Here is a 25,942-nt window from a genome sequence, read left to right as displayed (position 1 = left end):
CCGCCAAAGTTCATGGATACCGAATTGGAGGAATTGCTCGATCAAGATCCGGCTCAAACGCAAGAAGAGGTTGCAAAAACTTTGGGAGTTGATCAATCAACCATTTCCAAACGTTTAAAAGCCATGGGAATGATCCGAAAGGTAGGCCATTGGGTGCCGTATGAATTGAAGCCAAGAGACGTTGAACGCCGTTTTATGGCATGCGAACAACTGCTTCAACGGCACAAAAGAAAGGGTTTTTTGCATCGAATTGTGACTGGCGATGAAAAGTGGGTCCATTACGACAATCCAAAACGTCGGGCAACGTATGGATACCCTGGCCATGCTTCAACATCGACGTCGGCGCAGAATATTCATGGCCTGAAGGTTATGCTGTGTATCTGGTGGGACCAGCTGGGTGTTGTGTATTATGAGCTACTGAAACCGAATGAAACGATTACGGGGGATGTCTACCGACGACAATTGATGCGTTTGAGCCGAGCACTGCGAGAAAAACGGCCGCAATACGCCGATAGACACGACAAAGTTATTTTGCAACATGACAATGCTCGGCCACATGTTGCACAAGTGGTCAAAACATACTTAGAAACGCTCAAATGGGATGTCCTACCCCACCCGCCGTATAGTCCAGACCTTGCGCCATCCGATTACTATCTCTTCCGATCGATGCAACATGGCCTGGCTGACCAGCACTTCCGTAATTACGATGAAGTCAAAAAATGGATCGATTCGTGGATTGCGGCAAAACCGACCGAATTTTTCACAAAGGGAATCCGTGAATTGCCAGAAAGATGGGAAAAAGTAGTAGTAAGCGATGGACAATATTTTGAATATTAAATTTGTAACCATTTTACGTCAATAAAGTTTCAAATTTCGAAAAAAAACCGCACGAACTTATTCATAGTCCTATTACAAAAAAATTGATTTAGGTTTAGAGATTCCCAAGTGAACTAATTGATTAATTAAAATTAAAGAAATCAGTATTTCATTAAGCAAAGTGAATTGTTCAAACTCACATCGAATTTATCAAATCTAAATCGATCGGGCTCAAACTTTATGTTCAACCTTTGAGTAGTAAAACGATATAACCATGAAACAGAAAAATTATACAATAGAAAAAGTTTTTTCTAATAGCGGTCGCCCTTCGATAGACAATGGCAAACCTGGGCGAGTATTTCTACCATAAAACAGAAAAATGATAGAAAAAAATTTTACTAATAGCGGTCACCCCTTGGAAGACAATGGGAAGCCCAGGCGATTATTTCTGTCATGAGAAACCTGCTCATAAAAAACCATTTGCCGTTCTCAGTGGGCTTAAAACTGTATATTTCTCCATTTGAGGAACAACATCAACGAGCACACTACAAATAGGAGGAGGAGCTCGGCCAAAGAGCAAAAAACAAGGGTTGAAGCACCAGTTATGTATATATTTATATATAATATTTGAGTGGCAAAGGAAGCAAAAAATAGCCGGAAATCAATCGAAAAAGCTTTGAAATTTACCATGCAAATTTGTAATATACAAGATGACGCAAAATGAATAAGATTTTAAACAATCTCCTCATTGTAAGATCTATAATTTTTTATAATGGCGACGCACATCGTTTATTTTGCTCTTGTAAACTAGACGAAGCTTGTAAACAGGCAAGCAATGGAGCCCGTATTGGTCAAAATAAAAATTTTCCTCACTCAAAATTTTTTTTTTTCTTACATTTCCAACTTGGTTATAAGTACAAAAATTAATATGATGAAGAGGGTATTCGGATACCACTTGTTAGAGTCTATACACACACGCATATTTGATGCAGCGACTCATTGCAGTACCCGGGGCCTTAATGTAATTAAACAAAAGTCTTCTATTATTTCACCAAAGTTTTAGTAACGATAGGCATGGCGCACGTAAACTGATGACCCCACTAAGCATAGCTTTCACACCTTCCGCCGCTGCCACTGTTGTGAGTTGATTAAATAATATTTAAAAGCTACTGCTGCTAAAGGCAACTGTTCCGAAATATCGAATATTTTTTTGCCAAACAAAACCACTTCAGTAAAATATTTGTTATTCGGAGCTGCATACATTTTAAGTTTCGAGCACAATTATGAGGAAATTAGGGGTCACACCTGCAATCGGAGTAGAAACGCGCCTATTATTTACTATGCTTTTTTATCATGAGACTCAGTTTTCAGTAAATAATTTGCGAATTCTCCAACAAAGAACCTAATGTTGCGGTGTATATATAAGTTAATAAACTCTATATTTCTTAATAAACTTTAATATTTCTTCTCTATTTTTTATTAATTTTTGCTTTCATCCAGTTGCCATTAATAGTGCAGTAATGAAATCCATTATTTTTGCATATAAATTTTACATAAATGGTTCAAAATTTTTTCATCGTCGATCTTTAGCTTTCGCCTTGACAACGAATATAAACTTTAAATTGTTTGATGGTACGAGATGTCGATCACTACAGCCATCTACCGAGAAAATAATGGATTTCTTTTTTTGAATTTAAACTAATATTTAAATTCTTTGGATTTGATATATTTTTCATTTTATTTGTATTTTTTTCTATTACTTTTAATTATTAAAGCTTTTATCGAACTTTACAATATTTATGTACTTTACTATACTTGGTTAAATTTAATTTTAATTTGGTTTAATTTTAACTTTAATGTACTTTTTATTTATCTTATTTTATTTTTATTTATTTCATTTTTATTTTATTTTTTCTTCCTATTTCAGGGTACGTTGGTTACCACTCTCCATTCGAGGCTTACTTAGGCCTGGAACCCCATTGTGATATCAGAAGTTGGGACTGAAGTCCTCCTCTAATTCCTTATGTGGTGAAATCACTTGGTCTCTCAGATAAACGATAAATACTCTGCATAACTGCCGCCCCTAGTCTGTAAGACAACCAAAGCAGTAAGAGCGACATCGCGTTCGGTCAAGAGTGACAGCGGAAGTGTTCAACGCCCTCCGCCTCCTCCTCTTTCTGTGACTGTAACGGAATTCGTTTGAATGAAACCCTATCCTTTCCCATCCTGTCCCCATTAGACAATGCTAATCCAGTTTGATGAGGCATCTATTTCTGTGCTCATTATTTCTAGCCCAAGCCTATCTACTTATTTCACAAGTGGACTCCGTAGTCCATCTACTGTTGGTAAGCGTGATGTAGACCAATCTGATCCAGAACTTACTTGAGGATAAAGGGATGCCCACATTTTGGGCAGAATTCACTAATTTAGGAATTCAGATCTCCTCTTAGCCAGCTCATTTGCGATGCAATTTCTAGGAATTTCTCTGCATTCAGTAATTTCATCTAGTTTTATTTTTTTGTTTTACTTAATTTTTTATTTATTTAATTTTATTATTTTTTGTCCCTTTACAATATTTTATTATAATTCAATTCATTTATATATTTATTTTTATTTTATTTCATTGGATTTGCTTTGTTTTAATTTAATTTTATTTATTTTTTATCTTATTTTCATTTACATCACCCTATTCATTATCATTTTTTTAATTTTCACCTTACTTTGCATTAATTAACTACTCTTTATTTTATTTTATTATACCTTATTCTTATTTATTTTTGTTCAATAATTTACCATATTTTATTTAATTACACTTTATTTTATTTCATTTTATTTTACTACTTTTATATCTACTATATCATTATGTTCTCCTATCCATTACTTTAATTTTATTTTTTTATTTATTTTATTTATAAATTTTTTATTTTACTTTACATTATTTTATTCTACTTTATTTCATTTTTTATTTCTTTTTATTTTGTCTTATTTGATTTGGTTTGTTTTAAATTTTTTTTTACCTTATTTTATTTATTTTTTAATTTGTTTATCTTATGACTTTATTACACTTTATGTATTCAACCATCTCTTATTTTATGTTTTTTTTTTACTTTATAATTTTTTTTTTGATTTCTTCCATTTTATTTTTCCGTAAAAATATTATAAATTTCATATACATTTTTTATATCTTATTTTCTTTTAATTTCGTGCCTTGTATTTCATTAGTTCCACTCGTCGTCCTACTATTTTCATTATATTCTCCTGTCCGTTATTTTCCTGTCTCTACTCAACTTCCTTTGCATTTCAAACGTCACTCGGCTAAGCTAATTTAACACCAATTATTTTCATTTCACTTCACATCTGCCCAGGCAATCTCTTGCAATTAATTAATTTATTTTATTTAACTTATTTTATAAATTTTTTCGTTCAAATGCCACATAACCAGCAACAGCGAAATTTTGCGCTGTCCTTCCCAGCTGTCAGTTGTCTTTTCCGCTATTTCAGCGCCAATTTAAATGCTGACTGCGGCTGAGTACATACCAACTTACTAACGGTTTTACATACAAATATGCGTGTCTACTCAACATAAAGAAAACCGAGCGCAAGCACAAATTATACAAAGCAAGTCAAAATTTTATAAATATTCGCGCGTCCAAAATAGGCATTTCACTGAGCCTAATCGCATGTCTGCTTTCCTATGTATTTCGCTATGCGCTTTAATTTAGATACTATTTTCTCAAGCGCGCTTTTCCTCAGAAGCATAGTTCAAGGCTGTTAGCCATACATATGAATAATTTAAAGTTATTCACTATTCATGGTTGAAAGAAAATGTGACTTCGTTTTTTGTTTGGACTTTGTTTGTTGTTTGTATCTTGCTGCCAAAGGCGCTTTAGATTTTTTGCCAACACGCACACATCCACCCAAATATGTATTTGCCAAGTAGACCTGTGTATGGTGTATGTTTGCATGTGCTCACATACGCACTGGCTGCGTTAGAAATATTTTTAGGGGCACGGAAAAGCCTTCATAAGCTTTCACATTGAGCAAGCAACAAAAATAGAAAGAGTGGCAAGCAGCCAGCATGAATTGCTTACTGATATCTTGGTTAAGTTTTATGGCGCTTTTTCGTTTTATTTTCGTTTATTTTATTCGTTACGAAACTTATATGCGGTTATTATGTGGAATACAGAAGATATTTCCCTTACATTCACCCAGCTTGGAAAAAATGCAGACTAATTTATATTTTTGTTTGGGTTGCATATTTGCCTGCATTGCCACAAAATTAATGCAGTAAAATTATTTCTTATCAATATAAAATAAAGAATAATTAAAAAAATAGGAAGGAAGTTTAATAAGAGGTTCTTGGACTTGAGATTTTCTTATAGATTTCTTATAACAGCTATTGCATTTTTTTGTAAATTTATTTTTTCACTATAAATACCTTTGCTTCTTAAACTTAATTTCTTTAATTAATTAACAAAATTTAAATTAAATATAAGAAATTGATAAAAAACTATATATTCAAATTCTTAGCTATACTGTCCGATTTTTCCTACTACTCTACTCTTACTTTCACTCGCTTTTACGCCAAATTCTACAATTTTTCTCTTTTAATTTCACTTTTGCTTTAATGGTTAACAAAATTGCAATATTGAATTCTCACTCAAAGCAAATTTGATCTCAAGCACACACACACTTTCACATTAATAATACAAAAACTGTGTTTACCATAAATCCAAAAAAAAAAGAATTATAAAATGCATAATTCTATGTTTACATGTGCTTTCAATTAAAAATGAATTAAATGTGTTTTTGTTGCTGTATGTTGTTGTTTTTTTTTTTTGTTTTTGTTATAAATATTCATATATTTAAACTACTCTCAGTATTTCCAACATTTTTACGACTTTTAAATAAATTAAATACTATTAAAAATTAACTGCTTACACAATTTGTGCCTGAATTTCAATTTTTGTGTGTCTATGTCACTTAACTAACCACAAAATTCATAGCAAATCTCTTGCATTTTCTCCCAAAAATTATGCGAAAAGCTATCAGCTTACAAATGTGTATTTCAAAATTTAATTAGTTAATTCAAGTCCCAACAAAAATTATCCAGCGTGTTTTGTGTTTATCCACCGCGAATGGTCGATCTTTTTCCTCTTCCGTTTCCGCTGTGCCATGCTGCCGCTGTGTGGCATCATATCTACCATCTGTTGTGCTACGCTGTCGTATGGTGTTGTATTTTGTTATATTGTGCTGCCATTGCCACTGCTACCGCTGCTGTCGCCCCTATTCCTGCTCAACTGTAGACGGCCAGGCAGTCAGTTGTCAGATGACAGTGGCACCACACTGCACAGCACACAATTTGCTGAATGCCATTGCAAAAACTGTATATATGTATGTGCAATTTGCAAGCCTACATACATATAAACATATGAATGTATTGGTTGATCTTGTGCATTGTTTATTGCAGCTGATGATTTTTATTGTGCGCAGGAAGTTTGTGGGATTGTACATGAAACTGTAAAATGTATTTGATTAATTTATTATTGTTATTTCATCCACATGAAGAAAAATTTCACGAAATTTACTTTTTTAAATAGCAAAAAAATAATTTAAAATAAGCACTTGTTTGTTTTTATTGTTTATTTTTAAAGTAACTAAATGAAAAGGCAGCTCAATTCAATATTTTTAATTTTTAAAATTTAATCTCATTAAATTGATAAATGTATAAGAAGTTAAAGCAGACGTGACACATTTCCAGTGATTTTTGATTTTGGTTCTAAATTAACAAAAAAAAGTTTTTAAATTTAAAAAATTAAACAATTAAATTCAAAAAAATTAAAAAATATAAAGAACTTTTTCTAATTATTTGAATGAATGTAATCCTTGAAATTAATGTGTATACAGGGTGGCGCAAAATTAATCATCCTATCTGAAGATTACGGCGGCCGCAGGTAGCCGATAGGGTTGGAGCGTGACTACCATTCGAGAGTGCGTATGCTCGAATCTCCGTGCATGAACATCAAATAATAGAACACATTTTGTCTATTAGCGGTCGCCCCTCAGTAGGGAATGGCCATTTGCCGATCGGAGTCAGCGTAAAACTGTAGGTCCCTCCCTTTGTGCATCAACATCACGGCGCACACCACAAATAGGTGAAGGACCTCAGCCAAACACCTAACAGAAATGTACGCGCCAATTATTTATTTATTTTTTATCCAAAGATTTTTAATTTTTGTAAATGGCGGCGTACGTCAAGCACTGCAGTATACAGACAGCCAAGCAATGGAGCGCGTAAACAAACAAATATTCAAAAACGAAATTGGATGGTGTTGCGTCACTTTGTAGTTTGCATTGTCACTGTAGTGAGTTATCGATTATCGCTTTTACAATATATGAATCTGGCAGTATTATTTAAAGCTTAAATAAAATAAATAAATTTATTTTTATTTCATAACTTAGCTTGCAAAATACTAAATCCAAGGAGGTCATATGAGGCAGTATTTAAGTTTTTTATTTGTTAGTCGTTTGATCTTGCAGTCCCGTGATTTCGGGATTCCTCTCTTTTTCTGAAAATATGGAAATAAACTGTAGGTTTGAGTATATTAAGAATAAACCTGAAAAATGAATGAATTTTTATTTTAAGAAAAAGGGTTAAATTTTGTTGCTGTTATTTCCAAACTACCTTCGTTTTCAATTTTAATTGTAATGCAAATGGTTTATTTGTATGTTTGACTATATCAAGAAGTAAACTGAAAGAAAAAACTAATTGGAAAAAAATTAAAAAAAGGTAATAGTTTCAAGATTCAATGAGAGCCGAAAATTTTGCTACCGAATTTTTAAAATAAAATATCTTTGACTATTTTTATCAACGGCGGCCGCCGTAGCCGAATGGGTTGGTGCGTGATTACCATTCGGAATTCACAGAGAGGTCGTTGGTTCGAATCTCGGTGAAGGCAAAATTAATAAAAAACATTTTTCTGATAGCGGTCGCCCCTCGGCAGGCAATGGCAAACCTCCGAGTGTATTTCTGCCATGAAAAAGCTCCTCATAAAAATATCTGCCGTTCGGAGTCGGCTTGAAACTGTAGGTCCCTCCATTTGTGGAACAACATCAAGACGCACACCACAAATAGGAGGAGGAGCTCGGCCAAACACCTAACAGAAGTGTACACGCCAATTATTTATTTATTTTTTATTTTTATCAAAAAAAATTCTTTCAGTTTTAAGGATAAAATACATAAATTTTTTTAAATTTTGTTTGCTATTTTTTCCAAATTTGAATTGAATATTTGCAATGGTTTATTTATATGTTTGGTTACATTTATAAGTAAGCTGAAAGAAAGAAAAAAATTAAATTTAATCGTTTTAAGATTTATTTAGTGCCAAATTTTTATTTTTATTTCTTTGCTTATCAAACACACAACCAAAAGTTATTTTACAGTGTTTGAACTTATGAATACTATTCTTAAGTTGTGAAAGTATAGAAATATATAGAAGAGAAAAGAAGAGGTGAAAAGAAAGATATACGTACATATTAGCAGCAAAGTAATGTATCAGTTCACTTCTAAAGCGCGAAGTTCTTCTGGGGTTTTTGTTTTGGAATATTAATCGGAATATTTTTTTTTTCTTTTAAAATGTTTTTAGAATTAAATACATTTTTTTAATTTTGCTAAGGAAAAAAATTAAACATTTTTTTTACCCTTCTTTCCAAACGCCCTTGCATTTTAAATTTTATTTTTTTGTACAATTTAGGAAATATCATATATTACATCAGGATTGGTTGTATTAATAAATATGAAATTCATCAAAGTCAATTTATCTTAAATTTTAAATGGTTTCATTTCATGGTATGCTTACAGGCATTGAATTATAGAGTTTTGAATTAAATCTAAAAAAGTTATGTTCACAAGTGAGTCCCGAGACGAGTCCCGAAATTCCACTAATATTGACATCCCTAATAGGCAGTAACAAGTACTCGTATGTCATAGATTTCTTAAAGTGTAATATAATTTTGACCCACTATAACTGAAGTGATCCACACAATTGTTGTTCGAGTTCGTTTTAAATCTCAGGTTAGTCATTACTGATCTGAATTTGATTTCCGTGTCTTCCAGAATAATTCGAAGGTTGAAACTATCATGCGATGGAGGTAGTATCAGCGTTTAAATAAAGGCTATTTGTTTTCGCCCAGACTGATATTCTCTGTAAATCATCATTCAGTCTTAGAACTAAGTCCTCACAAAGGTACATAGGGCGCGAATAACAAATTTGAGTATCATCAGCATAAAGCTATATAGAGGCATATTGGCAGCAGTGAATTATGCACGTCAATAGTGAAAACAGAAAAAATACCTAGACTCCTTTAACTCCTTTTTGGAGCATAGGGCGTCAAGCAAATCAGTAAAGAGTGCTGTAAAAAAAAATATATAAAGGGTGGTTAAGTTTTAAAGGCCGGAATTGATTTTGAATAAAATACAATTTTTTTAAGAAATTATTTTCATTTCTCTTTATTATGATAATATTGGTATGGCTCAATTATATATTGAATAAAATATCAGCCAAATGGCCGCCGAGGCCACACCTCCATCCGATGGACCAAATTTTCGATGACGCTGAGGCATAATTGAGGTTCTTTTCCGCTAATGTGCCGAATTATCTCATCCTTTAGCTCTTCAATTGTTGCTGGCTTATCTACGTACTCCTTTTCTTTCAAATAACCTCAAAGAAAGAGGTCCAACGGTGTCAAATCACATGATCTTGGTGGCCAATTGACATCGCCGCGACGTGAGATTATTCGGCCATCGAATTTTTCACGCAAAAGAGCCATTGTTTCGTTATCTTTGTGACAAGTGGCACCGTCCTGTTGAAACCACATATCGCCCACATCCATATCTTCCTATTCGGGCCATATAAAGTTTGATATCATCTCACGATAGCGAACACTATTCACAGTAACTGCCTGACCGGCCTCATTTTGGAAAAAATACGGCCCATTGATGCCGCCGGCGCAAATACGGCAATTCTGCTTATTGACAAATCCACTGAGGTGAAAATGTGCTTCATCACTGAAGATGAAGCGCGCGAAATGCACTTTGATTTGAACGCCCGTTTTCATAATAAGCCTGGATAACTTTAACGCGTTCCTCGATTATGTGTGTTTCCATGGTTCACATTGAGTAAGTCTGAAATTGACAAAAGTCAAATGAAATGCAGAAAAAAATTTGACCTTTAGGTGTGGTTCACATTCAACATCGGCCCTTGAAATTTAACCACCCTTTATATAATTGGCGCGTACACCCTTTTGAGGTGTTCGGCAGAGCTCCTCTTCTTATTTGTGGCGAGCGCTATCAAGCCATGCTAACTGCATTTTTGTTTACAAAAACAAAACATTGACGAAGTTTGGTGCCAACTAGATGGCGCAACTGGCCATACAGCGCGCTTAACAATCGGCCGTACGGCCAGACTTATTGTGGAAAATTGAAAAATCAGTCAAAAAATGGACGGATCGAATGAACCATATAGGTCATTGCCGCGGCGAACATATGCCGGTTATCATATTCACAAAATAAATCTCATGAAATTATATACAGAATAATTATAATAAAAAAAACATTCCAACAATATTTCTGTTTTGTATTAACATTTTAAGTTCTCAAGCTCTTAAAAAACACCCTAAATAAACATTAGCAAATACATATTCAGTTAGACATATAATATTTGCTGAAAATACTATTTTTTTGTTATTGTCTTTTATGTTTTTGATTTTCTTTTTTGGAATTCTTAATTTTTTGAAGAGATTGGGTATTACATTTTTAACTTATGGAGTTATGATATTTTTCATAAAATTTATGTTCTTGCAAAGATCAATCCGACAACAAACTCCGCTTACACACTTCCTTGCCACAATCATATTAATCATCAGCGAATAGCATTTGCCGTATAAAGAATTTATTTTTTTAAAAAACGTTTATAAAATATTTTTTGTCTCAGTACAACGCTAAAATTTAGAATATAATAATATTTTATATAAATTATTGAGAAAAAAACTGCAAGAATTTTATTGTTATAAAATATGTTAATTAAATTAGTTACCAAAATTATATAGCTAAAATTTATATGTTTTTGTAAAGACTCCCCCTCCCCAATAAAAGAAGAAACTGTATAGTTATGTATGTACATATATTATATTATTTTACCCTCCCTCCCGATACCACCCTATGCCATCCTTTCGTTCCGACCAACTTCCTAAACGCTTCCACCAATAGTCATTTAAGCCAGAGTTTGCCATATTTTCGAACATTTTATTCACCTTGCAGGCCAAATCTGAAATATCAATACTCGGCATTGGATAGTGGCAATGGCATTGTGGAGCGCAGTCCACGTGAGCGTGCCCAACGCGAACGCGCCTTTAATACACTGCAGGAGTGGGTGCAGAACTCGAATGGTCGTTACGAGATAATCGCACATTTGGATGAGATTGGCTCGCGTCATGGCAAGAATTGGTTTCTCGTAACCGATGCGACGGTGAGTGGCGCTTGGTGAAAGTGTTTTGCACCAAAGTTTACTGAATTTACATATATCAATATTTATCTACTTTATTTATTTTCATCTTCACAGGTGCGCACGGATCGTCTACTGACGTTGCTGCCACTCCCACCGGACTGTGTCGCCTTTGAGGATTTGCCCGCAAATGAGAATCCGAAGCCGATGCTGATGGAATTACTTGGCTCACTGCATCACCCATACATTTATCCGATATTGGATTTGGGTTTTCTGCAGTTGAGTTCAAGTAATTTCGCCTGTCTGGTTACGCCATTCAATTCGCGCGGCAGCTTAAAGGATTTAATTTATAGGGTAAACTATGCAAAAAAATCTATTTAATGCACTATATTTTCATGCACTGGAGTCCAGTTGCAGATGTCATACTTGCTACCGAGTGCAAACTAGTGCATGTGGGCCCCTATGTATGCCTCGTCATGTGTACGCATGTAAATGCATGCAAATGGCATTGGCCTCAAGTGCACTTCGTTTATTTTTGTCCGCTGTGGAGCAATTATTTTCGCATTTACCTTTTTCACTGTATTCATTTTGTATTTTGTATTTTTTGTTTTTGGTTTTTAATTCCACCTCCATTCTTTCTTGTTTTTAGACGCAATGGAATGAACCATGGGCACGGAAATACACAGGCAAGCCCAACGGCCTGCCCGTCTCTCAAGTGCAGCGACTGGGTCGACAAATCTTAGAGGCATTGCTATTTCTGAAAGAGCGCGGCTTCCCTCTACATGGACATTTGCATAGCGGAAATGTGATTCTACAAAATGGCGCCGCCAGGTGGGTACACTTAACAAAATAATTTAATTGCTCTCATATGGACAACTTGACATTTTTCGCACGAGTTGAGAAGGAATGCAGATGTTTTGCAAACAAACAAAAAAATAAGAAAATAAAACTAAAAATTATAAATATAAATGTAAATATAAATATAAATATAAATATAAATATAAATATAAATATAAATATAAATATAAATATAAATATAAATATAAGTATATCTGCTGTTTGAAACTTATCTTGGTAGACGAAGTTAAGACAAGACCCAGGTGTTTGGCTATACAAATGAATTATTTGTCTGACCGCGTCCGAAAATTTTCGCAATATAACTATGATCAGATATCCCATCATCCTTAAGACAAAAGCGACGAAGTTTGTGGCTGCCGTAGCAGAATTTGTGCTTGTGCTTGACTACCACTCGGTTGAGTCCGGATTCAAACCCCAAAATTAGTATATATTGAAAAAATATATAACAAAACTATTTTTATATCTGAAATTCTCTTCGAAATATATTCGGCCTAAAAAATTAGTGAAACACAATATTCCCAAAATTTTATATATCGATCGGTTTTATATTTGATCGATTAACGCAATCACCAAATATTATAATTCTTATAATCTCCCCTTGTTTACTCCAAACGCGTTATTTAACAATATCTGGAAAAACTATACAAAAAAGTTTTTTGAATTTTGGAACTCAGCAAAAGATTTTACATAAGAATTGTATAGTATGTTTTTTTTTTTTTTGCTGTTGACTAATGCCAGCAACCCGTTTACAAAATATTTACTCATAAAAACAAGTATACCTGGTAAGTAGCTAGAAGTGGCATTCGGTCTTTAAATCAAGTCATTTATACCGTTGCCGATCGGTTGTGGTTTTACGGAACTATAACTAAGTGGCTAGATATATATTTTTAAGTGTTTTCTAGTTTATTATCAGCTATAAGATTAAATTTACGAAAAAATTTTCGTTCTTCATATTGCCAGTTCAAAAAAAATTCATCCCAACCAAAATGGCGGATAGTCGGGGACAAATATCGTCTACTATTATTTGTGACTGTTGGTTTCCAACATCAAGCCATTCCATGGAGTCTCTATATTTTCTCTATAGACATAGAATCACATGAATGCATATATCTAAGTAGCGCCAAAGTACTTAATAAATCGAGCCAATATTTGCTTCGACGCTCCAACGTGCATCCTGTCCTAGTGAAGCTTTAAGTATATTTCACTGATTTTTCCGAAAATCGATTTGTGTTTTTTTTTTGTATTTTTCTAAAGTTTAAATTTTTAATTTGCAAAAATTCAAGAAAATCATACGATTATCAGATTCGAGTATTTCCCAATACTTTAATTAAAATAGATTAACGGTCTTTCACCAAATCAGAGTTATTTCAATACTCTTTGTGAGTACAAGGAAATATCCTATGCTTCAACATCTTCTTCTTAACAAACGCTGCATACTTTATCCCAGCTGTATATATCCTTCGGGGATTTTAAATCGATTATTTCTCTTATCCAGCTGTGGCCTAAGATTCCACCCAGTTTAATTAAAACACCTCATTGGTGGGTGATTATATTGCCACTGTACAAAATCATGGCATAGTTGTCAAAAATGTGCATAAGTGTGTTGCTGCACGCACGAACTCTGACAATCAGTCTGATGTTGACAGTCACCGGGTTACCTAAACATTGGAACAATTCTACTCTCTGAGTGTGTCATAAAACTAGGTTAAGCCGCTCCAAGCAACAAACAACGAACAACAAACAAAAACAAACTAATTCCATACACATCTATGAATATGCAATGGAATTTAATTTTTTCAACTCTGGTTGTTTTTGTATATGCTAATGGTGCTCTTGAGCCACTTTGCAATTGAATTAAATAAAGAGAAAAAAATTTAAAAAACGTATTTAGAAATAAATGCATACCAAAATTAAGCAACATAGTCAAGTCCACTGAGGCATACACATATTTTCAACCCATTGCATATAAATAAAAACAAAATGTCGTTTGTTAGTCATAAAATGGTGAATAAAAATAATTAGTTTATTTTCTTTTATATCTGTAGAAGCATTTCAATTAAGCAATTCAAATGAAGTATCACGGATTTTACCATAAATGAGGAATTGTATTAAAGTCTCTGAAGCCGAATAACCTATATGTTTCAATCCGGGTCCTGAGTTCTATCCTTAATGCGGATATTAAATATAAAAATTTTTGAGAAGTAGTACCGAGTTAAATACTGCGTAATAATACAGCTTTCATCGTTGCATACGAAAATTGTTTATTAATAAAGTTCACATTTATATGTGCCGCTATTTTAGGTTGGCAATTTTTCCAATGAAATTGTCAATTCAAAACTTCTCAATTGCCTTTGAAAATGCATTGGCTACACTTTACCCAATCTGTTCAAGTAGTTTTTGCACTCAAAATCCAACGCATTTTGAAATGGAATCAGATCATAAAGGGATTACAAATTTATGTGAATGTATGCGGAAATTCATACCTTTGTATGTATATATGTAAGTACACATGAAGGACTTCTTTGGCCGCAAAAAACTCAACAAAGTAAATTCGCAATACTTGCTTTGTCAACAAAAATGATTACTATTACTATTATGTCTGTAATAAGATTTCCTTTTGAAATATTTTCGTTTTGTTTTGCTGGCATATCGGCGCCCATTCCCTAATATTCTAGCGATCATTGTGGAGGAGTTAAGCCATTTCAATTCATTTATGGAGTTATTACTAGAAAAACGGATTTGTGTGTTTTTTTTTGGTTTCTTTCGCTTGATTGGACTGCAAGTCAAAAGAATTTGTTTTGTTTACATTTTGACCAAAATTCGGGGAATTAATATACGTTCCTAGTTTTCTTTTCACAAAGGTTCGTTATAGACATATTCAGCTGATTTTTATACTCAAGCCACCAATTTGCAAAAACAAAATTCACGTATATATATACTACTGCTACCTTAAGTTGATAGTTTACAAGTTTTGGCCATATGAAGTTAAATTGGGATAGTAACTTGAGCTGCCACATCTTAGTGGCTTCGACAGCGGAATTCTCCCTTTTTCAATCGGCCTTGTTCAGATGGCAACGAAGTATTAACATGCCGACGGAATTGTCTCATCATAGAAAACCTCCATCCCCAACTAACTGGAATAACAGTGTCCATTATATTTATTTAATTAAAATCGTGAGCTCAGCTTATTCGCACATTTGGTTTATTGAAAGTCCAAATGAAGAAGGATGAAAAAATGTAAAACAGCGTTCAGCAGAATAGAGGAGAACAGAGAATAGTAAATATGAAATGACAAATATTGCACAAATATTGTTTTTTACGTCCTGATTTACCGTACGACTTGGGGGTAAGAACTCCTGACGCACTACGCCATGGTAATCGAAGAAACCAGTGGGCAAAACCTTGAAATTTTATGGAACTGGGCGTGCTTTTTTTGGTCTCCTGGACTCTTCCAGTGGGACGATCGGGCATCAGTTTCGATGTCATAACCATTTCCCCATGATTCGTCACCAGTTATGACCCTTTTAAGCAAGTCTGGATCATCGTTGACATCATTCAACAATTCCTGAGCGATGCTCAAAGTCTTCTCACCGTATGCCACTGTCAACATTTCAAGTATTTTTGAGCACTTAATTCCATTTATTTATGCCTCTCGCAATCAAACTAAAAACTTGGAGGCCACTCAACATCGCCACCTTTCGACATCAACCGGCCAGGGAACTTTAGCTTCAAACAGCTTTTCAAAACACTCTGCTTGACAGTTTCAACAATTTCATTGAAGCGTCTTTTACGAACTGAAACACGTTGATGATTTGCTACAGACCCCGATTCTTCAAAATTTTTAGTCAGATTGCGTATGGTGTTATCAGAAGGCAATTTACGACCGCGGTATTTTCGACGGTATGCACGTTGAGCAAGCACAATTGAACGACCATTTTCCAAATACATGGTCACAATTTCCGCGCGTTCTTTAGGTGTAAAGTTATTCATCGTTAAAATTGTACTGAATTGACGTTTCCAAATTATTTTTTCTCAAGTCCTTCTGACAATGGATAGCAAAGTTATTCAATATTTCCATACCGAAGCTCGAGATGGCACACCCTGTATATTGTTAAAACCGTTAACTTATCTTCGAGACAAATATACTAACATAAAAAGCCGAATGTACGTAGCCTGCGAAATTTGAAAATTCACCTTATTACATACGTACATATTTGTGAAAAATCGTCCCAACCGAATCTCAGTTGCAGCACCACAAAGAAAAAAGAAAATTGCATATCCTATATCGTTCGTTTGATTCGCTAGCTTGCAGTCAAGATATAAATAATACAAAAAGTATGCACACAAAGGGATTAATAGATGTTTGTTTGTTCATTTCGAAGAGATACCCGGGCGTATAAGTAACATGCGTTGAAGTTTTAATATGATACCTATAATATAATAAAAATTTCTAAAATTGTTAAAACCTTAATTTATTAATTGAAAGAATTATAACAATCGTCTTCATATACCATTTTCAAATTTTTTAGACTATCCGGCCTCGAGAATGGCCTGCTTGGTCTTAGTTCTCGTATTAATGCTGTTATGTGGTCGCGTTCGACAACGGAAATCGAAAATGTCGATATCATCTGCTTCGGCCATTTGATATACGAAATGTGCACCGGTCAAGAAATGACCACACCCAAACCGTCCATGCGGGTGCTCGAAATGGAATTGGAGCATTTCCCACAGGTAAGTAAAATCAACGTTTTTGTTTTTGACTTTGATTTTGATAGCACCAGCAATAGAATTGTGGACGATTGAATAAGAAGTTTTTGCATTTCCTGGAGTCTTACGTTATTGAGCCTGTTATGAACCAAAATTGTTTAAAAAGTTCTTTATACATTTTTGAAAAGCTTTTCTGCAAGCTAACAAACTTAACTGCCATAATGGCATGAATATTAGATGATTGCAAATAACTTTTTTGCTAAACTCTTAGGCGTAGAACTTTTTCACCTTTGTTAGCGATTAGAAATTCATAAAACCTATATGATGGAGATACACGCCTCAGATTGAAGCAGATTTTCTGTGACACTCCCTCTTGGTGGGCGAATGGTTGTCTTGGTGGTACCTACCACAATTTTTATGTGAAACAGGTACGAGGAGTGTTATTTATACTTCTGGTCTAACAATGAAAAAATTAGTATTGTTGTTGTTGTTGTTATTGTTGTAGCAGCATAAATATTCCCGATACATAGAAGTATAAAGGGAATGCTGCCGAAGTGACAGTCCTTGGCCGGATATAAATCCGGGTCGTTCCGGTACGTAGAACCGACTGTCGTGGAAACGAATGAGCATTGGTAGTTGAGGATAGTTTTATTGATTTTCAAAATATTTTCCATAATTATCAATACTCTTTCGGATTCGTTTGAAACGATTTTCAAAGCACTCTGTTCAGTCGCGTTTCCAAAGTGCTTTTTTAAATTGCTTGGAAGTCAATGCAAGCACAACTTTTTTACCACAAAATTATAATGCAAAATCTTATTGATAATGCAAAATCTTATCGATATTTTTTGGCTCAACAACTGCTTTTCAACGATTTTCCCGGAATTCATCGTTGAGCGAACAGCAACCACGAAAATATTCGTTGTGTCTGTTTTTTACGGTGCTTTCTTGCCGTACAATGATTTTAGTTCATCGCTAAATTTTTGCCTTGGTAATACACGTCATAAAATATTAAAAATAATCCCATGAAAATTATCCCCATTTAATTCCACATTTTCGTCAAGATCTATTTTTAAAGCTACTTTAAACAATGCTAATATGGCTCACACATCAAAATATTCGAGTGCATTAATGCTAAAATATGTCAAACTTTCCAATGGAAATGTTAGATGGTGCCTGATCACACTATAAGTGTCCAAGACCGGAAAAATAAATAGACCCTCGTACAAAGTCATATAGCCGGTTTCGAATCCAAAATTATTAAATAGTAGCACTTTAAGTTTTTTTTTTGTAAAAAAGTTAGTTAATGATATTTATAATTTGTTTTTTAATTAAATAATCAAAAACAATCTGCCACTCTGGGAGAAATGTATAAGTATTTAAAAAGATATGTTCCAATTTTAGGTCCATCGTTTAAAACTGTTTGAGTAAATGCCCACCACTTTGAAAAAGTTGGTTTCGAGAAAAATGCAAAAGAATCTAAATAAATCATCTGCGCTCTCCATAGCGATACCTGATGTACTTCATTAGTTATGAGTTTTGTGTTTTGAAATAGTCCACCCGCATGGTGCCTGTTTCTATTGCGAATTTAAGGAGACATTTCCAATCTACTGCTGAGATATGTTCCTATCCATAAAACTGTGGTACCCTCAGATATTTCAAACGTGTTTCTTCCTTCCTCGCTGTCCGAGATACTGGGCCATGACCTGTCAGCACACCTATCATAGTTCTTCAACCTCTTCGTGTTAGTGATAGTATAAATCGAGTACGACTGGGATCGACCTATATTGTCCTAAATTTTCTTAGCATGTTTTTGTCCAGCTCGTTGTATAATATTCGTATTGAATTTGGTATTCCGTCGACAAAGTCCGAGGATAGAAAAACCACGTTTTTCGCTATATCGTCTACTATCTGGTTCCCTTTAATGCCCTTATGGTCTGGAACCCAATAAAAATGTAGCTTACAATTCGCTCGCTGAAATACACTGCAGAGATGTGGTCTCGGGCTAACACATCAGAGAACCATAGTTTACAAAAAAAATTAAAAAACGATCGTCAGTTTTTACTAATGCATTGTCATATGGAAAAATTGCAAGAGCTGTCAGCAAAGAAAATTATTAAATAGACGCGATTTGTTAGTCGCTTAAAACTAGCACTTATTTTACTAAAATTTCATGAGCCATGTTACTATACACACGAAAGTTTTCCAAATATTCAGATTAAAAGGTTCAAAATGTAGATAAATTTGTTGAGTTTCGAGTGTAAAAATATTATATAATAGGACTATGAATAAGTTCGTGCGGTTTTTTTTCGAAATTTGAAACTTTATTGACGTAAAATGGTTACAAATTTAATATTCAAAATATTGTCCATCGCTTACTACTACTTTTTCCCATCTTTCTGGCAATTCACGGATTCCCTTTGTGAAAAATTCGGTCGGTTTTGCCGCAATCCACGAATCGATCCATTTTTTGACTTCATCGTAATTACGGAAGTGCTGGTCAGCCAGGCCATGTTGCATCGATCGGAAGAGATAGTAATCGGATGGCGCAAGGTCTGGACTATACGGCGGGTGGGGTAGGACATCCCATTTGAGCGTTTCTAAGTATGTTTTGACCACTTGTGCAACATGTGGCCGAGCATTGTCATGTTGCAAAATAACTTTGTCGTGTCTATCGGCGTATTGCGGCCGTTTTTCTCGCAGTGCTCGGCTCAAACGCATCAATTGTCGTCGGTAGACATCCCCCGTAATCGTTTCATTCGGTTTCAGTAGCTCATAATACACAACACCCAGCTGGTCCCACCAGATACACAGCATAACCTTCAGGCCATGAATATTCTGCGCCGACGTCGATGTTGAAGCATGGCCAGGGTATCCATACGTTGCCCGACGTTTTGGATTGTCGTAATGGACCCACTTTTCATCGCCAGTCACAATTCGATGCAAAAAACCCTTTCTTTTGTGCCGTTGAAGCAGTTGTTCGCATGCCATAAAACGGCGTTCAACGTCTCTTGGCTTCAATTCATACGGCACCCAATGGCCTACCTTTCGGATCATTCCCATGGCTTTTAAACGTTTGGAAATGGTTGATTGATCAACTCCCAAAGTTTTTGCAACCTCTTCTTGCGTTTGAGCCGGATCTTGATCGAGCAATTCCTCCAATTCGGTATCCATGAACTTTGGCGGCGCACCCTCGCGTTCTTCGTCTTTCAAGCCAAAATCACCACTTTTAAAGCGTGCAAACCACTTCTGGCACGTTCGCTCAGATAGAGCATGCTCACCATAAACTTCCACCAAGATACGATGACTTTCGGCTGCTTTTTTCTTCATATTAAAATAATGAAGAAGAATTCCCCGCAAAAACACATTATTTGGCACGAAATTCGACATTTTCAAGTGTGGTAAAAATATTGTTGTTTACGCTTCAAATAAAAAACTTATACTGACGTTTGTGCCTTACGACAGTAGCTCTCCAATGAATGTTTGGAAATGTGGATCGATGGAATAATAATCAAGTTACGCCATCTGTTGTAAAACCGCACGAACTTATAAATAGACCTATTACAATTTTGTAATATATAAAATATCTAATTTAAATATATAAAATTAAACATACATTTGGTTAAAACTTCATATTTTTTAATGTTATTGGTTAGGTTAGGTTATGGTGGTAGTCGGTCCGTACGACCAACTCACTTAGAACTTACAGGTCCATTGTGATACCACTGTTCGAGACGGGAACTTTATTATTTATCTTCTTGAAACCATTTTGGGGCTTTTAAGAAGCGCAGGATTGGTCTAATCCCCACGTCACACAATTCAGTAAGAGAATTGAAAAGTGTTTACCTAGACAACCAACTCCGAGTTTAGCTAAGATTGTACAATTGCAAAGGAAGTGCTCAACTATTTCTTCTTCTCCCTTATCTCTACAACTCCTACAATATTGATGGAAGAAAACTCCTAGTCTCAAGAAATTTCTGCCAAATAGCCAAATAACCGGTGAAACAAGCCACGACCTTCGAGATATCATCTCTTGAGAGCCTAAGCAATTCCTTTATCTTTTGCTTGTTTATTTGCGGCTATAGTAGCCTAGCAGTTGAGCATGCATCATCATCTCTCCGTGCAATATTGGCCTCATGGATAATGTTGTTTTTAAAGTTACTTGAAGAATGAAGTTACTTCAAAAAATTTTATTTAAAGTATCAAAAAATTTGTAACTTAGTATACCTTGTATATTACCAGTTTTGCTCGTAAGTGTATGTTTAAATTATTTTATTTTTTTTTATATTAGGTGCGCAACTAAGTTTTCGCTGTTTTTTTATGAAAATGCAACTTTGTTCTGAAAATATGGTTACAGTGAAGCATTGAAAGTATTGCCCATCGCTGGCTACTACTTTTTCTCATCTTTCTGGTAGATCTCGTATTCCATCGCGGTAAAACTGTTCATCTTTTGAGGCTATCCACGGATTAAGCCATTTTTTTATGTCTTCTTATGAATGGAACTACTGGTCAGCAGGACCACGTGCCATGGATCGGAACAGGTGATAATCGGGCGGCGCAATATCTGGATAATATGGCGTGTGGGGTAGGATTTCCCATTTCAGTGTTTTCAGGTAGGTTTTAACGGGTTTGGCAACGGGAGGCCGAGCGTTGTCATGCTGTAGAATCACTTTTTCATGCCTCTCCGCGTATTGCGACCGCATCTCGCACAGTGGTGGGCTCAATCGCATCAATTGAAGCCGATACCGATCCCCAATGATGGTTTCCCTTTGTTTTTAACTGTTTAAAATAAATACCACCAACTTGGCCCCACCAAATACATAGCATAACCTTGGCAGGGTGAATATTCGGCCGAGGCGACGACTTAGAAGCATGACCGGGCAGTTCCCATGGCTTCCTTTTCTTGGGATTGCTGTACTGAATCCATTTTTCATCACGCGTCACGATACGATGAAGAAAACCGTTTCTTTTTTGCCGCTGGACCAGTTGTTCTGAATCTGTTTCTGCATCATTCCCAATGTATGCAATCGCTTGGAAATGCATTGGCAGGTAACTCCTAATACTGAAACAAGCTCTTCTTAGGTTTGACACGGATCCTCATTGAGCAATGCCTCTAATTCAGCGTCTTCGAACATTTTTGGCCTTCCTTCACGCAGACGGTCGTCAACATTAAAATCGCCGTCTTTGAAGCGACGGAACCAATCTCGGCACGTTGTTTTACTTAAAGCAGCATCTCCATAAACTTTTTGTAGCTCTCAATGCGAAAGGAAAGAGGAAAATCAACACTTCCCGCAAATGATGATTATTCGGCACAAAATCAGACATTTTCACAAGACCAAATGTATATGATAACAAAACAAAATCACTAATATGTCGAAGCAGTTTGTTTACCATATGTCTAAGCTTGGTTTATGACGTTTAGGTTATGTTAGAATAGACTAGCACACACTGCTGGCGGCATCTATTGACAAACAGCGGGAACTTAGTTGCGCACGTAATATATTCGTACTAAACAAGATTAGCTTTATTTCCTCTAATAGTTTTCTGGTCATGCCCAGGTGTAAACAGAGTTTTATAATACAAAACTTCAGGGGAACATTTTTTATATGGAAATATTTGGAATTTTGATCCAGTCTTCTTTCTTGATTTCAAAAAACTACTTACAATAAATTCAAATATTTACAACCATTCTTTAATCCTCCTTTTCTAATTACTCTCAAACACGCATTAGATTTTAGATGTACTTGGCCTAATATTCGAACCGCCCAGCGGTGTGTGCCCCTCCGTCGAGGACTTAGTTTTATGTGATCTCTTCAGAAGCATCGATTTGCGTGAATTGCGTGGTCCATGCTTTAGCGTAAGTATCGCAAAATATGCGCCAGAAAAAAGAGAAAAGCTAAAAATAGAAATTTAATAATATTGCTTTAAATTTGTATCAAACCTAATGCCACGTGTAGACAATCAAGCCGAGCCTCAGCAGATCCACACTTAATTTGCTATATGCAGTTAAAAAGCGGCAATGTGCATCGCTGGGCAGCTCACTTAGCGAGATGAGTTCACCAAGTACGCCGCCATCAACACCACGTGACAGCCAACGCGGGTAAGTTGCTACGAAAACCGACACAAACATAAGCATACATACATAGACACATGAGTTTGTACATAAATAAACAAGCATTAGAGACATTAATTTACATTAAAAACTACATTAGAAAATATAAAACATGTACGAGTATATCAAAACATGAAAGGTTGTACCTCATCCAAGCACAAATCTATTGCATTAAGCTCATACACAGCATTTCATATCTCATCTGAGCTCATACTAATACATATTAACTAACATAAACGCATAACTACTAACCTTTTCGCTGTATTTTTCGTGTTTTTAACTTTTTAACAAAAAAAATTCCTTTAATGTCATTGTTAGCTGTGTCCTGAAAATTTCTTATTGTTCTTACTATGTACTCTCATCACTTCTCTGTCACCTTTACTCCTTCATTTCATTCTCATAACATCGTAAATTTTCAGTAAGTTCATTTGTGTGAGTGCTGCTACCGCCGTTATGGTTATAACTCTTTATCAACATTCGCTTCATTATGACATATTCTCATCGTCATTTAAACATATTCATTTGTATGTATTTTGTCAGTGTTTTTTATTATAGTTTATTTTTTTTTTTTTTGGTTTTTTGGATTAACGAATTTAATCAGCATAAAACTGTACTGTGTCCTCAACAAATAAAGTGCCAAAGGCAAAAATACACGAGGTTTTCAAGAGCGCATGTGTGTGTCTCTCTGAACAGTATGCGAAAACACACATACACACACCTTTGCCAGTTAACACGGTTGTAAAGGTGGTCCAACTTAATTAGAAAATCGTTCGGCAACGCACCCAACAAACAGCAAAACACATACATTGAGTTCGACTGAGCCATTTCAGCATATTTGAGTAGGCAACCCACCAGTCAGTGAAAATGGCATTCAATTTTAGGGAAACAAAATTTTAGCCCATAATTAAGTACTCCCCGATTGTTTGAAGAATAAATAATAATTATAACTCAATTATTATTAACGTTGCACTAAAGTACTTAATAGCCAGTGTGCTTTGCGGTGTCACTTGTGGTTAAACACTGTTGAAAGTGAAGTGTTTCAAATTAAAAATTGATGTTTTGCTCTTTCAGCCTCCAAAATCCCCTTTTGCAACATATAAAACAGTTTTAATTTTAGTAGCTTATAAGGTCAAGGGCCCAAACTGCCATACATGTACGAGGTGGCGCAAAATTTATCACTCAATCGGATGATTTATAATTTTTGCAAATAGTACGTTCTTTAATCATATTTGACACACATGACACTCTAATTAAAAACCGTGGAATTATGATAAAAAGATTATGGAATTTTTTTAATTTTTATACGAAGTCTGAAATTTAGATTTACATATTGATTTTTGTTAGGCTGTGAGCCAAAATTTTATAAAAGAATTATGAACATTCAAATGGAAAAAGTTTATTATTTATAATTTTTGTTTCTCTATATCAAGGGTGATCAGGTTGGAGATACTTTTTTTAATAGGGTTTTTCGACAGATCCCGCGAGACTACTCTCAAACTAAATACATAATTTTTTTCAGTATTCATTGACATTTCATCAGAGAAAGATTTGATGCCTCAACAACATTTACAAATCGTACAACTCCGTAGAAAATCGTATCGCTCAGGCCAACTTATGGTGTTCAGCGATGAGGCCCATTTGTGGCTTAATGGCTACGTCAATAAGCCAATAAGCAAAATTGCCTTATTTGGACTGAAGCGTAACCAAAAGCCATTAAAGAACAGCCATTACTTCCATTGGAAACAAGCGTTTGGTGCCGTCTATGGAGCTAGAGGAATCATATGCCCATATTTCTTCAAAAACGAGGCTGGCACCAATGTTACAGTGAATGGCGAACGCTATCGCGCCATGATAAACAACTGTTTGAGAGCCCAATCATTTTGAATTTTCGTTGTTTTATTTCAATTTAAAAACCGATACCTCTCAATTGAACACCCTTGACATATATAAGTGGTCTTTTATGAAAAACATTTTTAATATGGAAATGCGTTTGCCGCTGTGCCATTGCTTAGGGGGCGTCCATAAATTACGTGAGATGTTTAAGGGGGGGAGGGGGTCGAGTCAAATCTCATCTAATCTTACGTTGGAGAGAGGGGGGGTCTCGGCAAATATCACGCAATTTTTTTTCTGATAGAAACAAAAAAATTGTACATGCTTAAGATTTAATCTCAAGCGTAATCGTAGTATGATTAAGATCATTCACTAATTCGTTCGAAAGAAAATAATTTCTTTAATACTTCGACGTTATACATTACTACTGTCAAGCCACCATATTTGTTTTATACCAAATAGCTCAATTTAATCTGAATTTGCGGTACAGTGTAGCCCGTCGGTTGTTTTCGCGCCACTATGAGCCGAACGCCCTATCACTCAGGTTGACGTTTGACAATTCCGGACTTTAAAGAACATGACGGAAAATCATTTGCTCCATTTCTAATACGCGTACCGATTGAACCGCTGAATGCCTTCATCAGCACGCCTATTGATCTCTATTGCCCAAGTATACGTGATGATTTAGAGAAAATATGCTGCAGTACATGCGGTATTTACTTCGCATCTATCACAAGTGCTGCAGAGCACAGGAGAGCAGCTCACATTGCACCAGCTAAGCAAGCGCGTATGTTCCGCAAAGTGCGACCCTCACGGATTGTCACAAGACGAGCTAATGAGTTACTGTGCGCAAGCGTCAACGGCTTAGAGTGACTAGATTAGAACGAAGTTGAAGGAGCACATGATTTTACTGAAAATCATATGGACATGTTGGTCCCAATAGTCTCTCTTGAAACCGCGCATGATTCTCCATGGACTGAATTAGAGTAGATATTCTTTTTTTAATCGCAGTAGTTACGATTTAAGTCTTCTATTGTTAAATTTTTATTACACTTATAACTCTCAGCAATATTGATTACTAGTCTTAACTAGTCGTAAATAAAAGCACAAAGCAAATTTT

General features: G+C 35.1%; 1 protein-coding gene across 4 annotated transcripts in view; it reads left to right on the top strand.

The window, feature by feature from the left end:
• Positions 1-25,942, top strand: part of LOC128862763 (slowpoke-binding protein) — a 208,322-nt gene that overhangs the window by 168,432 nt on the left and 13,948 nt on the right. For all 4 annotated transcript variants that reach the window (XM_054101471.1, XM_054101470.1, XM_054101473.1 and 1 more), the window contains 6 exons: positions 11,135-11,342; positions 11,436-11,672; positions 11,968-12,149; positions 16,706-16,907; positions 22,612-22,737; positions 22,838-22,980. In XM_054101471.1, coding sequence (XP_053957446.1) covers positions 11,135-11,342; positions 11,436-11,672; positions 11,968-12,149; positions 16,706-16,907; positions 22,612-22,737; positions 22,838-22,980 — 1,098 coding nt within the window. The remainder of the gene's footprint in view (positions 1-11,134; positions 11,343-11,435; positions 11,673-11,967; positions 12,150-16,705; positions 16,908-22,611; positions 22,738-22,837; positions 22,981-25,942) is intronic.

The sequence above is a fragment of the Anastrepha ludens genome, chromosome 5 (genome assembly GCF_028408465.1).
Source record: "Anastrepha ludens isolate Willacy chromosome 5, idAnaLude1.1, whole genome shotgun sequence".
NCBI classification, from domain to species: Eukaryota; Metazoa; Arthropoda; class Insecta; order Diptera; family Tephritidae; genus Anastrepha; species Anastrepha ludens.
This window is presented reverse-complemented; position numbering and strand designations above follow the sequence as displayed.